The sequence below is a fragment of the Nuphar pumila genome, chromosome 1 (assembly GCF_984573655.1).
Source record: "Nuphar pumila chromosome 1, dmNupPumi1.hap1.1, whole genome shotgun sequence".
Lineage (NCBI taxonomy): Eukaryota > Viridiplantae > Streptophyta > Magnoliopsida > Nymphaeales > Nymphaeaceae > Nuphar > Nuphar pumila.
This window is the reverse complement of record NC_143249.1, coordinates 175,427,296-175,440,146: the sequence shown is the minus strand read 5'-3', so window position 1 is coordinate 175,440,146 and position 12,851 is coordinate 175,427,296. Positions and strand designations below refer to the sequence as shown.

Below are 12,851 nucleotides of genomic sequence, written 5' to 3'. Positions count from 1 at the left end.
GGCGGTGACCTTAATGGACATGTAGGCATTAGTAGGGATGGATTTGAGAATATCCATGGAGGCTATGGTATAGGAGAAAGAAATGAAAGTGGAGAAAGGATTTTAGATTTTTGTTTGTCCTATGATATGATCTTAGCAAACACTTGGTTTAGGAAGAGGGAGTCTCACCTAGTAACATTTAAAAGTGGGGTTAATACGAGTCAGATAGATTTTTTCCTACTTAGAAAGAGAGATAGGGGTTGTTGCATCGATTGTAAGGTTATACCAGGAGAAAGTGTAGCTACACAACATAGAGTCTTAATTTTAGATCTTAGAATTAGACAATGCCGCAAAAGGGATAGACATAGGATAGATCCTAGAATTAAGTGGTGGGCACTGAAAGGAGCTAAACAAGGAATGTTTGTAGAGCAGGTAGTTAAGGAAGTTGATTGATGTCTCGAGGAGGATTCAGAATCAATGTGGAATAAGATAGCGGGTGGTATGAGAAAAGTAGCTAAGGAGGTATTGGGTGAGTCTAAAGGTGGTGCACCACTAGGTAATGATACATCATGGTGGAACGAGGATGTCAAATTAGCTATTAAGGTTAAAAGAGAGTGTTATAGAAATCTAAGTAAGAGTCGTGATAATGAGAATTTGGAGAAGTATATGATAGCAAAGAAGGAAACTAAAAAAGTTGTTCGAAACGCGAGGGCTAAGGTATATAAGGAGGTTTATGACAAGTTGGATACCAAAGAAGGCGAGAAGGATATTTATAGGCTTGCAAAGATGAGAGATAGGAAATCGAAGGATTTGGGTATGGTTAGATGTATCAAAGATGAAACGCAAAGGGTTTTAGTCAAAGATGAGGAGATTAAGGAGAGATGGAAAGATTATTTTGATAAGCTATTTAATGATAGTCATGCTCAAGATCTTGGAGACTTCTCCATTCCTTTTCATGAGATAAATCGTGACTTCATGCGCAAGATTCAAAAGAAAGAAATTGCAGAGGCTTTGAAGAAAATGAAATCAAGAAGGGCAGTTGGCCCAGATGGTATACCTATCGAGGCTTGGAAATGCTTGGGAGAGAAAGGTTTAGAATGGTTGACAAATCTTTTTAACTTGATTTGGCGAACAAATAAGATGCCTAATGAGTGGAGGAAGAGTACTTTGGTGCCTTTATATAAGAATAAGGGTGATATACAAGATTGCACAAACTATCGTGGTATAAAACTCATGAGTCATACTATGAAACTTTGAGAGAGGGTGATTGAGTCTAGGTTGAGGAAGGTTGTCATGATATCGGAGAATCAATTTGGTTTTATGCCTGGAAGATCAACTATGGAAACTATACATCTTCTTAGACAACTTATTGAAAGATATAGAGAGAGGAACAAAGATTTGCATATGGTTTTTATTGATTTAGAGAAGGCATACGATAGAGTACCTAGGGACGTTCTCTGGTGGACAATGATGAAGAAAGGTGTTTCTCTCAAGTACATTAGTATAATTAAAGATATGTATGAAGGAGTAGTAACCAATGTCCGCACTTGTGGAGGGGTGACAACCAATTTTCCGATAACGGTTGGGTTACATCAAGGATCTGCTTTAAGCCCTTTCCTATTTGCGATAGTGATGGATGAGCTTACGAGATCAATTCAAGAAAATGTACCGTGGTGTATGTTGTTTGCTGATGATATTGTTTTGATTGATGAGTCTAGAGCTGGGGTTAATGCTAAGTTAGAATTATGGAGACAGACATTGGAAGCTAGAGGTTTTAAGTTGAGTAAGAGTAAGACTGAATATATGGAATGTCGGTTTAGTAAGCAACGAAGTAGTGATGGGAGTGTAGTGAAGCTTGGTGAGCAAGATATACCGGTGAATGATTATTTCAAATATTTGGGATCCATCATTCAAAAGTATGGAGAAATTGATGGAGATATAAATCATAGGATAAAGGTTGGGTGGATGAAATGGAAAAGTGCTACTGGAGTGCTGTGCGATCGTAGAATGCCATTGCGGTTGAAGGGAAAGTTTTATAGGACGACTATTAGACCCGCTTTACTATATGGTACGGAATGTTGGGCTGCCAAGAGACATCATATTCAAAAAATGAGTGTAGCTGAGATGCAGATGCTTAGATGGATGTGTGGAAATACAATAAAAGATAAGATTCGGAACGAAGAGATACGTAAGAAGGTAGGTGTTGCACCCATTGAGAATAAGATGCGAGAGAATCGTTTACGGTGGTTTGGACATATTCGGCGAAGGCCTAATGATGCTCCAATTAGAAGGTTGGAGAAATGGGAAAATATATTAGTTAAAAGAGGTAGGGGTAGGCCTAGGAAGACTTGGATGGAGATGATAGGAAAGGATATGAATGCTTTGAACCTCACCGAAGACATGGCGTTGGATAGAAATGATTGGAGGAAAAGGATTCATGTGGAAGACCCAAAATGAATTTCTTTTTTGGTTCATATCGCTGACCCCAACTGTTTTGGGATGAAGGCGTAGTTGTTGTTGTTGTTGTTGTTTGTTGTTGTTTGATGATTCTGCCCAGCCGATTGTTGGCTGCCCAAAAAATTATTACCTAGCCGAAAGTTCGGCCGGGGGTGTATCATGACAGTGCCCATATATTTTTAATCTGCCCAGCCGACAATCGGCGGGGCATTAACAGCTTACAACAATGCCCAGCTGACCTGCAGTCAGCTGGGATTAAATCAAAAATTTTCTATCTACTGTACACACTTTTCTTTTTGTTTTGAATCTACCTGAATTAACTCTTTTTTTTTGCTGTTTTGACATGGACCCAGCCCTAGCCAAACCGGTCAGTTGGGACTGGACAGCATGCTGTTCTATCCCAGCCAACTGTGTCAGCTGGGACCGGACAACACTGTCCCAAAAATCAGTGCCCATTTTCATTATCAGCCTGATGCACTCGGCTGCATCTGCGGCGCAAACCAAGCCTTGCAAAACCAGACCAGCCTGTGACTATAAATACATATACATATATATATATTTTTCATATGCATATAAAAGTGCACTATTGAATTTCAGTTATGCATGCACATTGGCTTGCATGCATCTACAGTTTCACCTCTCAAATAAACATGGTTCCACTTGGTTTTGCATGTATGTACTCTCTTATACTTAGCTCAAGAACACATGTAACAGAAATCAAAATCAAAATTTTTCAATATGATATGCATGCATAGACAGAATTATTTTCTCTCGTAAAATAACACACATCAACTACTTTTACATCGGGTTAATCATGAGAATCAATTTAGCATGGAACAAACATGTATTGAACAACTTTTAACATCATTAAAATTTCTGTTTTATCGTGTAATTAAACATATATAAAATCTTGCTTGTGAATAAAGCCAAAACACATCCATGGAAATCGTGGTTCATCAAGAGTAAGCTTTAAAAGACCACTTATACAATAATAAAAATTCTGTTTTAACATAAAACAAATATGTACAGAAATTTTATTTTTGAAATAATGAAAAGAATAAAAAATACATCCATATAAACGCTTTTTCCATGGATTTTCATCAAATTATTGTATGAAAAATCCAATCTATATCAATTTCTCACTTGATTCAAGATAGAAAACCCATACTATGAATAAAAACTTGAAGAAAAACGATGGTGGAAGTTGAAAAACGTGAGTAAATGGTTGGAGATGGCCCAAATTCCTCCTCTTCTTCCTCCTTTTTCCTCACTTTATCTCTCATTTTTTCCCTTCTCTTTCCTTTTTCTTTCTCTTTTTTGTGGTCTTTTTATAGGCCCTATAGGGGAGGACACCCCCCTTTTCCAGCCCATCTAAAAGGGAGAGAGAGAGAGAGAGAGAGAGAGAGAGAGAGAGAGAGAGAGAGAGAACTCTCATGAAAATAAAACTCTTTTATATGAGTTTTCCGAAAATTTTAAAACTCTTCAAGTTTGACTTTTCAAAATTTTGTTAAAAAAGAACTCTTAGTCTCTCAAATTCTCTTGAACTCTTCCATAGGTGTTTAAAGGCTCTTTCAAGAGTCCTAAACAAACTCCAAAATAAATTTTTGGAATTGCATTAAATTAATTAATTAATTAATTATTTAATATTAGATTATAAATAAATTTTTAAAAGTTTTCAAAAATTACCAAATTAATGTGGGAGGCTTCTTAACATAAATAAACCATAATTTAAAAGTTTTTGATGAATTTAAAGTTAGAAAAATCGTTGGGTATGAATCTGGATTCGGATTCGGATCTAAGATCCAAATTTATCTAAAGACTCAAATGGGTCTTGAGCTGGATCAAATCTAGATTAATATGGGTCTTGGATAGAGTCTAAATCTATATTAATTTGGATCAAATCCATCAGATCCGGTCTGATCCAAATCCGGATCCGAACCGACAAATTGTTCAAATTTTGGAAATACGTGATTTTGGCCCAATCGTAGCTCGAATCAAGAAAAATAAAATATCGTTGCGCTCAAAATTCTGAGACGCATCCAACGACATATTACACGAATATCAAAATCCGAATTTCACCCCAAAATAACCTGAATTTCGCTCAAATTTCGCTTGAATTTAAAGGTCGAAAATAAAACTTTTTCTCACGTTTTGATTGACTCGTTTAGGCCTTGATAATGAGACCTGTGCGAAGCCTAGATTCTAAAGCATCGGCCTAAAATCGAGAATCAAACGATTTTTTCCCCAGACTTAGCCAATTTCTTGTCAAAATTATCAAATGACTAAGTACCAAAAATACGCGATATTACACTGATACCATGTAATGAAGCAAAATAAATAAAAAAACAAAGTGCTTAAGCACAAATACAAGTCTACTAAGGGACAATACAAAAGGCAAAAACCAATACAAGAACACAAAAGCACAAAAGTGCAGACAATGGCTACTAATGGCCAATCAAGAGAACACAAACAACATAAAAAATAAAGCTTTATTTCTTAACAAATTCTTAATAAAAGCATTAACTAAAGGGGGGAAACACCCTCTATATATACACATACATGGCCTTGGGGAGCTCCCATTAGAGTTTGTGGGAGCTCCCAACGGCTATAATTATATATGTTATGATTGCTTTCAACGACTCTATTGTCTTTTAATCATAAAGCCCCTACACAGTAAATGAAAGACATAAAAATAAAATAAAAAAAATAAGAAAAAAGATAATCTGTCCCTACTGGACAGACCCTATTACATACACAAAAAGACCAAAATACCCCTGATGGGTATTGCCTATATATATATATATATATATATATATATATATATATATATATATATATATATATATATATATATATATATATATATATATATATATATATATATATATTAACACTCGGGTGACTCAACACAACAAATTATCCAAACAACTCTCAAGTAGAATTACCTGCCATTTTTATGCAAGATTCTGAAAATTTATCCTTCAAGTTTCTGTGATGCCAGTTATTTTCTCCTACCCACATACTAGCGTTTGATTGTTTGATCATTGACCGGAAGGTGTCAAAAATATATCAGATGAATGTAGCTGTTCTTTTATATTTTATACCAATTAATACATGATATACATCCCTTCATTCTTGTTTTATCAGCTACGAAGCCATGGGCTTGCTTCACTGCATAGTGGTCTGCAGAATAACCAGGGAATTCCAGTCGATCAGATTGTCAAATGGCTAGGCATGGAGGTACATCTACAAACTATATGTACTTGCATAATAGGACTTGTGTCGGAGAATTTATTTATTGTAACTATCTCTGTCAGGAGGAAGATGTAGAAAGTCTTCTCGAGTATCATGGGTTCTCTATCAAGAAATATGAAGATGCATACATGGTGAAGGAAGGACCATTTCTTAACAGTGACAAGGATTTCCCCACAAAACGCTCACATCTTGTTCACCTGAAGAAGTCCGCTACAATCTTTGATGATGTCTTTTCTAATCGCCTGCTTTCTTCACCAACCAAACCAGATACAGAAATCTTATATAAATCCTATCATAAGCCCAAAAATCACAGTGAGTTACCAATTTGGCTTAATCAAATTGACAATGAAATGACTGAATATGAAGATGAAGGTGATCATGGGGATAGTCAACAAGTATTGCTGCAAGTACCATCTGGAGGACTTTTTTCGACCAGTCCCGAAAGCAGAGATAGTCCATCATCGACCAGTCCCAGGAACAGAGATAATCAGATTTCCTTGCCATTGGGAGGGCCATTATCAACCAGTCCCAAAAATAAAGCCACTAACCAGGATTCTCTGCCACTGGGAGGATCATTATTAACCAGTCCCAAGGGTCAAAAAGCTAATTATGTGGCTGAGTTTGATGTGGCCACAGATAACAATGTTGTAAGTTGTCAGATTTCTACTCTGAATGGAGTAGAAAACATATCTTCAGTGTCAGATATGGACCAATCACCTGAGAGTGAAAACATAGAAAATATCAGTAATGCAAAAGATCAAGATGCAATGGTTTCTGAAGAAAATCTGGAACTGCAAAAAGAACTGCTTGAACAAGAGAAGTTGATGAATCAATGGATTGAAGCTGCTAGGGCCAAGCTAACATTTTTTCTCAGGTCTGTTACTTGCCAATTCTAGCAAATGAGGTTGTAGTTCAGAAACATTCTAACTGTACCAGACTTGAGACTTATTTTTCTGTTATCAAACAGGTTATGGAAGCGACGGGCATCAAAGAAGAGAGAACTTAGAGAGTTACAGAGGTTGATGTCGAGTGCAGCACTGAGTTCATTGTCATTGGGACCACCTATTCTGCAAAATAAGTTGGTAAGTTATCTTTTAATTTATCTTATTTTTCACTTGTTAAGTGTGAACGTTCCTTCAAGATTGATTTCTCAAGGCGTTTGTGTAGATATGGTGACTCAGCTGTAGTCATAACTGTGAAATTGTCTATGAAGAGACAATACACATACAAGCATAAATACTTTATAAAAGAAGTGCACGAAAGCACTCTCACAACACTTGAACAAAATACGCAAAAAAGCATAAAAATAATAAACATGCAATAATGCATGTATTTTATAGAAGGAGCAAATGCTTGAGACTCTCAAGCTTTTGGATTTACAAGGGGGAACACCCCTATTTATACAAAATGAAAGGAGTGCAAAGGGGGGCTCCCAAAGGAGTCGTTGGGGAGCCCCCAACGGTCACATTTGTGACCGTTGGGGGCCCCCAACGACTCTATTGGGGGACCCCCAATGCACTTTATGAAAAATATTAAAAATAAAAAAACAAAAAATAAAGAAATGTAAAATACAAAAATAAATTACAACATATTCCAAAATGGAATATGCACAAGATTACAAGAATACCCTTTTAGGGTAAGAAAATAAAAATATGAATAAATATATATATTTATATATGTAGAGATACATATACATATAATATATTATATGTATATGTATCTCTAAGTATATAAGTATATATATTTATACTTACATGTTTTTGGAGATACATTTTAACAATAACTACCTAGTAAGGAAGGGTAGTGAAGATCTGAATGGACTTAGCTATGGGCTCAAACTGTCACAAAGTCAACATTAAACATGATTCTCTGTTTTAATATGGATATGAGCAACTGATTCTCATATAGTTAATGGTCCATTTGTAGTGATAAGCTGCCAATGGACATGACAAGAACCATCTTCCATTATAGTTCACTGGCTTAAGGTTCCCTGAGGGGAAGTCTATATCCAGTTGCTCTGCACAGCCTGAGTCAGCGAGTTGGTTGAAGTTGTAATGGCCTGTGTTTTCACATAGTTCATTTAAAAACAACCAACTTCTTGCTCCTCTTAGTTTGAGTGTTCTGAGTCTCTTAGCTGAAGCTGATCTGGTGTCTGATTTATGTGAGTGGTTCTAATTTGCTGAGTCTCGGTTCAAATCTTTTCTTTCCCTCCCTCATATCTATTTTTCAACTCCGTGCAGCCATTAAATCCATCGCTTGAACTCAAACTTGATGATGTTATGAGGGAGAGAGATGAGAGATGGAGGAAATCATGGTCAATGATAAATGTTTCTGAAGTCGTCCTTCAAATACTCCACCAAAAAAACTTGCAGTCAAATTGCATTTGTTGGAAACTGGTTCTGTGCTTTCGGACAACAGACAGGGAGGGGCACCTTTCTGCATCACATAAACAACTCAATCAATTTTCTCGATCATGGTTGACCTCTAAGTTGATGGTTTCTGAGAATGAAGATGAGGATGAAATGGCTGTTTCATCTTTGGGTGTGTCTATTTGGAAGGAGTGGGCAATCCCACGTGCTAGTTCTCATCAAATTTGTTGTCTCTCCATCTTGAGAGAGGTGATAGTTGACATAGACAGACCTGTAGCCGTTGCTGATGCATTAGTGGGTGCTGGTGGGGTTCTCTTCCTGGTGTCTGAGAACATGCAGTGGAATCTTGATAGAGTTCGATTACACAATCTCATAATGTCCTTGCCATCGGGCTGTAACTTGCCACTCCTTATTTTAAGTGTTGGTATGGATAAAGAGGAAATCAATCTTTCTTCCAGAATTGCAGATAGATTGGAGCTTTTTTCTTTGGATAAAACAAAGATATGTAGCTTCTCTGTGGTCATCATATCAGAAGCCAATGGGCTCTACAGTGATGATTATCTAAGGGAGGGCCTTAGGTGGCTGGCTGATCAGTCTCCTGTTCAGCCGGTTCTGCAGCAAGTGAGGACTCGTGAGCTGGTGTTGGGATACTTGAATGCTTCAATGGAGAATCTCGAAAGCATGAAACTGTCTGAAGTTAGACCAGACCAATGCATAAATGCCTTGAACAATGCATTGGATAAATCAGCTAATGATATAATTTCTGCAGTGCAGATGAATACTACCAATTGGCCAGGTCCTGAGATTGGTTTGATTGATGAATTCACTAGAGAGGCTAGAGCTGTGAGTTTGGAGTTGCCGACAGCTGGATGGAACTCGCCCACAGCAATTGAACATGTCTTAAGCTCTTTAACATCCTGCAAGCTTCCACAATTTACTGAAGACTTCTCTTGGCAGGACAAGGCTGTCCACATTCAAAGCCAGAAGTTGGCACTGGAAAGCAACTTGAAATGGTATCTGGCTGAGGCATGCAGAATGATGCAAGTTGATTTAGCTGCAAAGGAGGCTTGTTTAATGGTTCAGAGAGGTGCTACCCTTGAGTTTGATGGTACAAATTTCCAGATTGCTCCTAAATGGGTAGTGATTTTCCGCCGAATCTTCAATTGGCGATTAATGAATTTGGGTTCAAATGCTTATGTTTTGAAAGATAGGTGCAGACCAAGTCCGGATGAGCACAGGTGGTCAAGACACAGACTTCTGGCTGAACCATCGTTGGATGAGATGATTGAAATCAGTTGCAGGAGTCCTAGTAGGCAGTTCCAACCATTTGAATATGCTGAGGAAGGTGGAGAACCAAGTCAAGGAATTCTGGCTCAGAGTGGTGAGGGTTGTATGAGCCATGAGATGGGTGAAAATGGTGAGAAACACATGGAGATGCAACCAAAGAGAGAGTTGGCAGTGGAAGTGAGAGATAACAGGTTGAATAGTCTATTGGAGAGATGTACCATGCTGCAAAACATGATAGATGAGAAACTCTATATTTACTTTTGAAGTTCAAATTTCCTTGATTGCAGTGTATTACTTGGTGTACTATAAAACATGAGCAGCTCCAATTCTCAAAGCTGAGTTCACAACAAAAGCAAGAGTTGTGAAATGATTGGATCTCTACTTGATTTTAAGCATTGCATCTTTTGGGAACAAGTTTGGCTGCTGCTGACTGATTTGGCCGTGAAGGCAATTTGCATATACTCGAAATAGATCAGAATTGTATGTCCAATGTTAGCAGAAATTGAAGAGTCATCAACCGTTCCTGCTACAATACTGATGGAGCTTTCAAGCATCCGTTTCCTGTTTCATGCAGAAATCTTTCCAGTTCTACCCACAGCCCAAATTCCATTTATTGAATATGGATTAGGTAATGTGCATTCATGTATAATTTTGTTTGTTTATTAAGTCTGTAGTATGCTCTCTCTCTCTCTCTCTCTCTCTCTCTCTCTCAAGGGCTTTGATCTAAGGGTTCGGTAAGTGCTTTTTTTTTAGAAAGTGCCACTTTCCATGGGGCTTGCTAGCTAAAGGAGATGCAAACATGGGATTGACTTTCCTCTGTACTTCTCTTTTCCTGCTTGTTTTCAATGGAAGTGGAGCTTTGCCAGTCCGAGGGACCTGACAGCTTTGCGCCAGTTGTGTCATTGTTCACTTGAAGCGACAGCTAACCCAACTCGTTTCATGGTTAGGCAACTCGATATGTTAGGGGGCAGCAATACTGTTGATATTAGAGGGTACAGGTGAAATGAAGGTGGTATGCACTACTTGATGGCATCGGTCCTGTTAGGCGATTTCGTCAGAGTGCACAAAGTTGCCCAAATCGTTTGCCCACTAATTGGGGTCACTCTTTTGTAGACAAGTTAATGGCATTAAGTTGTCTTAAATTAAAGGGAATTTTTCATTGTCTAAATCGTTTGCCGACTAATTTAGGTCACTCTTTTCTAGACAAGTTAATGGCATTAAGTTGTCTCCAACTAAAGAGATTTTCAAGTGCCCACTAAACTTTTTGGTCTAATTCACGTGCCCATCATAAGAAGTGTGAGGGTTTTCAATTTCCCCTCTATGTTTTGTTAATGTTAATCAAACCCCCCATGCATAAATTGTCATTGGGTTATCTTTGGTTAACACCAACCAATGTTTTTAAGCTACCGTTTTACTCGTGAAAATTTGAAAAGGAGATTTTTCTGATGATTAAAATTACTATTTTACATTTACCTTACAAGTCCAATAACAACTGTCCTATTCAAAATAAGTTTTGACTTGAATGCAACAAACCATGTTACTATTTTATCCTTGTAACGAATGCATGTAGGATTTTCAAAGCATTTTCTTGAATTTCTGTGTCCATCTCTCTTCTATGTTACCCTTTTTTTTTTTATATATTTATACGGAGAAACTGTCCTAGGATCAAAGACCTAGCCGCGCTAGCTCTGCTTGCCATACATACGATCATTGTCCTTGTCACAGCAGTGTAAAACTTCATAGGCTTTACCTCTTGCCTGCAGGGAGTTACCACGCTTTGGATTGCGCAAGGGATGATGTCCATGAGATTTGAACCTAGACCATTACTACAATGAAGGCATTGAAACAGCTCATCATATGGGCAAAGTTAGACCAGTTCAATTTGTTAACCTGGTTTTCAATAATGTTCTTTGGATAACAGTTTAACCTGGTTTTGAGATTTTTTTACCAAGAAAACCTTTTTTTTAAGTTATCACCATCAATTTCTTATATAATTTAATGCTCCCCTTCTTCCTCTCTCTCTTTCAAGTTATTAATTAGTGTAAGCTTCTTCCAGGCTACAATCGGTAAGTAACAAGACTGATTAAGATGTTCTGGTACCATAGAATAAGCTCAGATTCCCATCAGTATACACGATAAAAAACTGCTGCTGAACAACACAATGGATAAAGAATTTGGTGAAGGCTGAGGGCTTGTGGGTGGCAGTGGCACTAACCTTTTGACTAAACAAATATCATTCCTCGAGGCACATAACTTTTCACAAGACTCCAACGGACGAAGGCTTGTTTTTATGGATTCTCACAACTTTTAGAAAAGCTTCCACTCATGTCTCAGAGTATAATTTGCTCAAGTGATGATGGTCGTCAGACGGAATATAAATACTTTGGAACTTGTGCGCCAGGCACTATTGAGAGATTGCACCAAAGCTGTAAAAATAGCGAAACACTTCAGCACTCGTGGTAATACCTAGGCATTTCTCTCTGCTAAACCAGAATTCCCACTTCCCCTGCAATGTTTACATTTCTACTGTGAATTCCCAGTTATACCATAAATATTAAAAGAAATAATGGTGATAAGGACTGAAGGAGTCTCCAAACATGGCAAAAAAATGAGATTTAGAAGAAATTTTAGAGGGCCAATCCAAGAAAAAAAGGAGATTTAGAACAAATTCTAGAGGGGGCCAATCCAAGATAAATTTGTAGTTGGCCACCTAAGCACCTAACTAAGGTGTCTATGAAGGAGACTTGAGAGGGGGAAACATTCTTATAAGGCCTGTTATTCCTTTCCAGCCAAAACATCCACCAAACAGACACAATCCAACATTTCAATATAAAACGCCACCTCTTGCTATGCTTCAACAGAGAGGGATCCAACAGGAGATCCTTAATGCAAGATTCCTCATGCACAATAGTATCTAAATCTGATCAGGATTAACTTAAAAAGGCTCTGGAAGAAGCTGCAAAACCAGAAGTTGGTAGATGGCTTGCTCAACTCGTAAGCAGATGCAGCATCTACTGGCCAAGGGAAATCTCTATGCTTCAAAAACTCTGCATTCTAAGCTTGTTAAGGGACAACAGTCCAAGCGAAGATTCTGGCCCCCAGTGAAGGACCGCACTCCCACAAATTATGTTTGGGAAGAAAGGCAATACCCAGCTCGCACAAAGACCTATAGAACGAAGCAACCAAAGTCACCTGATTGAGAGCAAGACCAGCAAACAGAATCCGCCTCTTAAGTTTGACAGAAGAAAACAGTCTTCAAACCAAAGCCACCTCATTGATTTCTACAGAACAAAACTGACCAGCTTGCTTCCATTGATCGAGAGTGGTTAACAAGAACATCAAGGTCTTTTGCATCTCTAAATAGTCTAGGAAAAATAAGAGAAAGGTAATTCTGATCACCTGAGTAAAAGAACATACAAGTAACAAGAGCGGCTTTTGCGACAATGAAAATGACATCATTCTAAATTCACCCGAGTAAAAGAACATACAAGTAACAAGAGCGGC

The 12,851-nt window shown here is 37.8% G+C and overlaps 1 protein-coding gene across 1 annotated transcript in view; it reads left to right on the top strand.

The window, feature by feature from the left end:
• The window catches only part of LOC149851343 (SAC3 family protein B-like), a 61,391-nt gene extending 51,663 nt beyond the window's left edge, over positions 1–9,728 (top strand). The window contains exons 13-16 of the mRNA XM_090014782.1: positions 5,584–5,676; positions 5,754–6,565; positions 6,659–6,773; positions 7,932–9,728. Of these exons, the coding sequence (XP_089870908.1) occupies positions 5,584–5,676; positions 5,754–6,565; positions 6,659–6,773; positions 7,932–9,611 (2,700 nt within the window). The 3' untranslated portion in view covers positions 9,612–9,728. The remainder of the gene's footprint in view (positions 1–5,583; positions 5,677–5,753; positions 6,566–6,658; positions 6,774–7,931) is intronic.
• Positions 9,729–12,851: the final 3,123 nt, after the last annotated feature.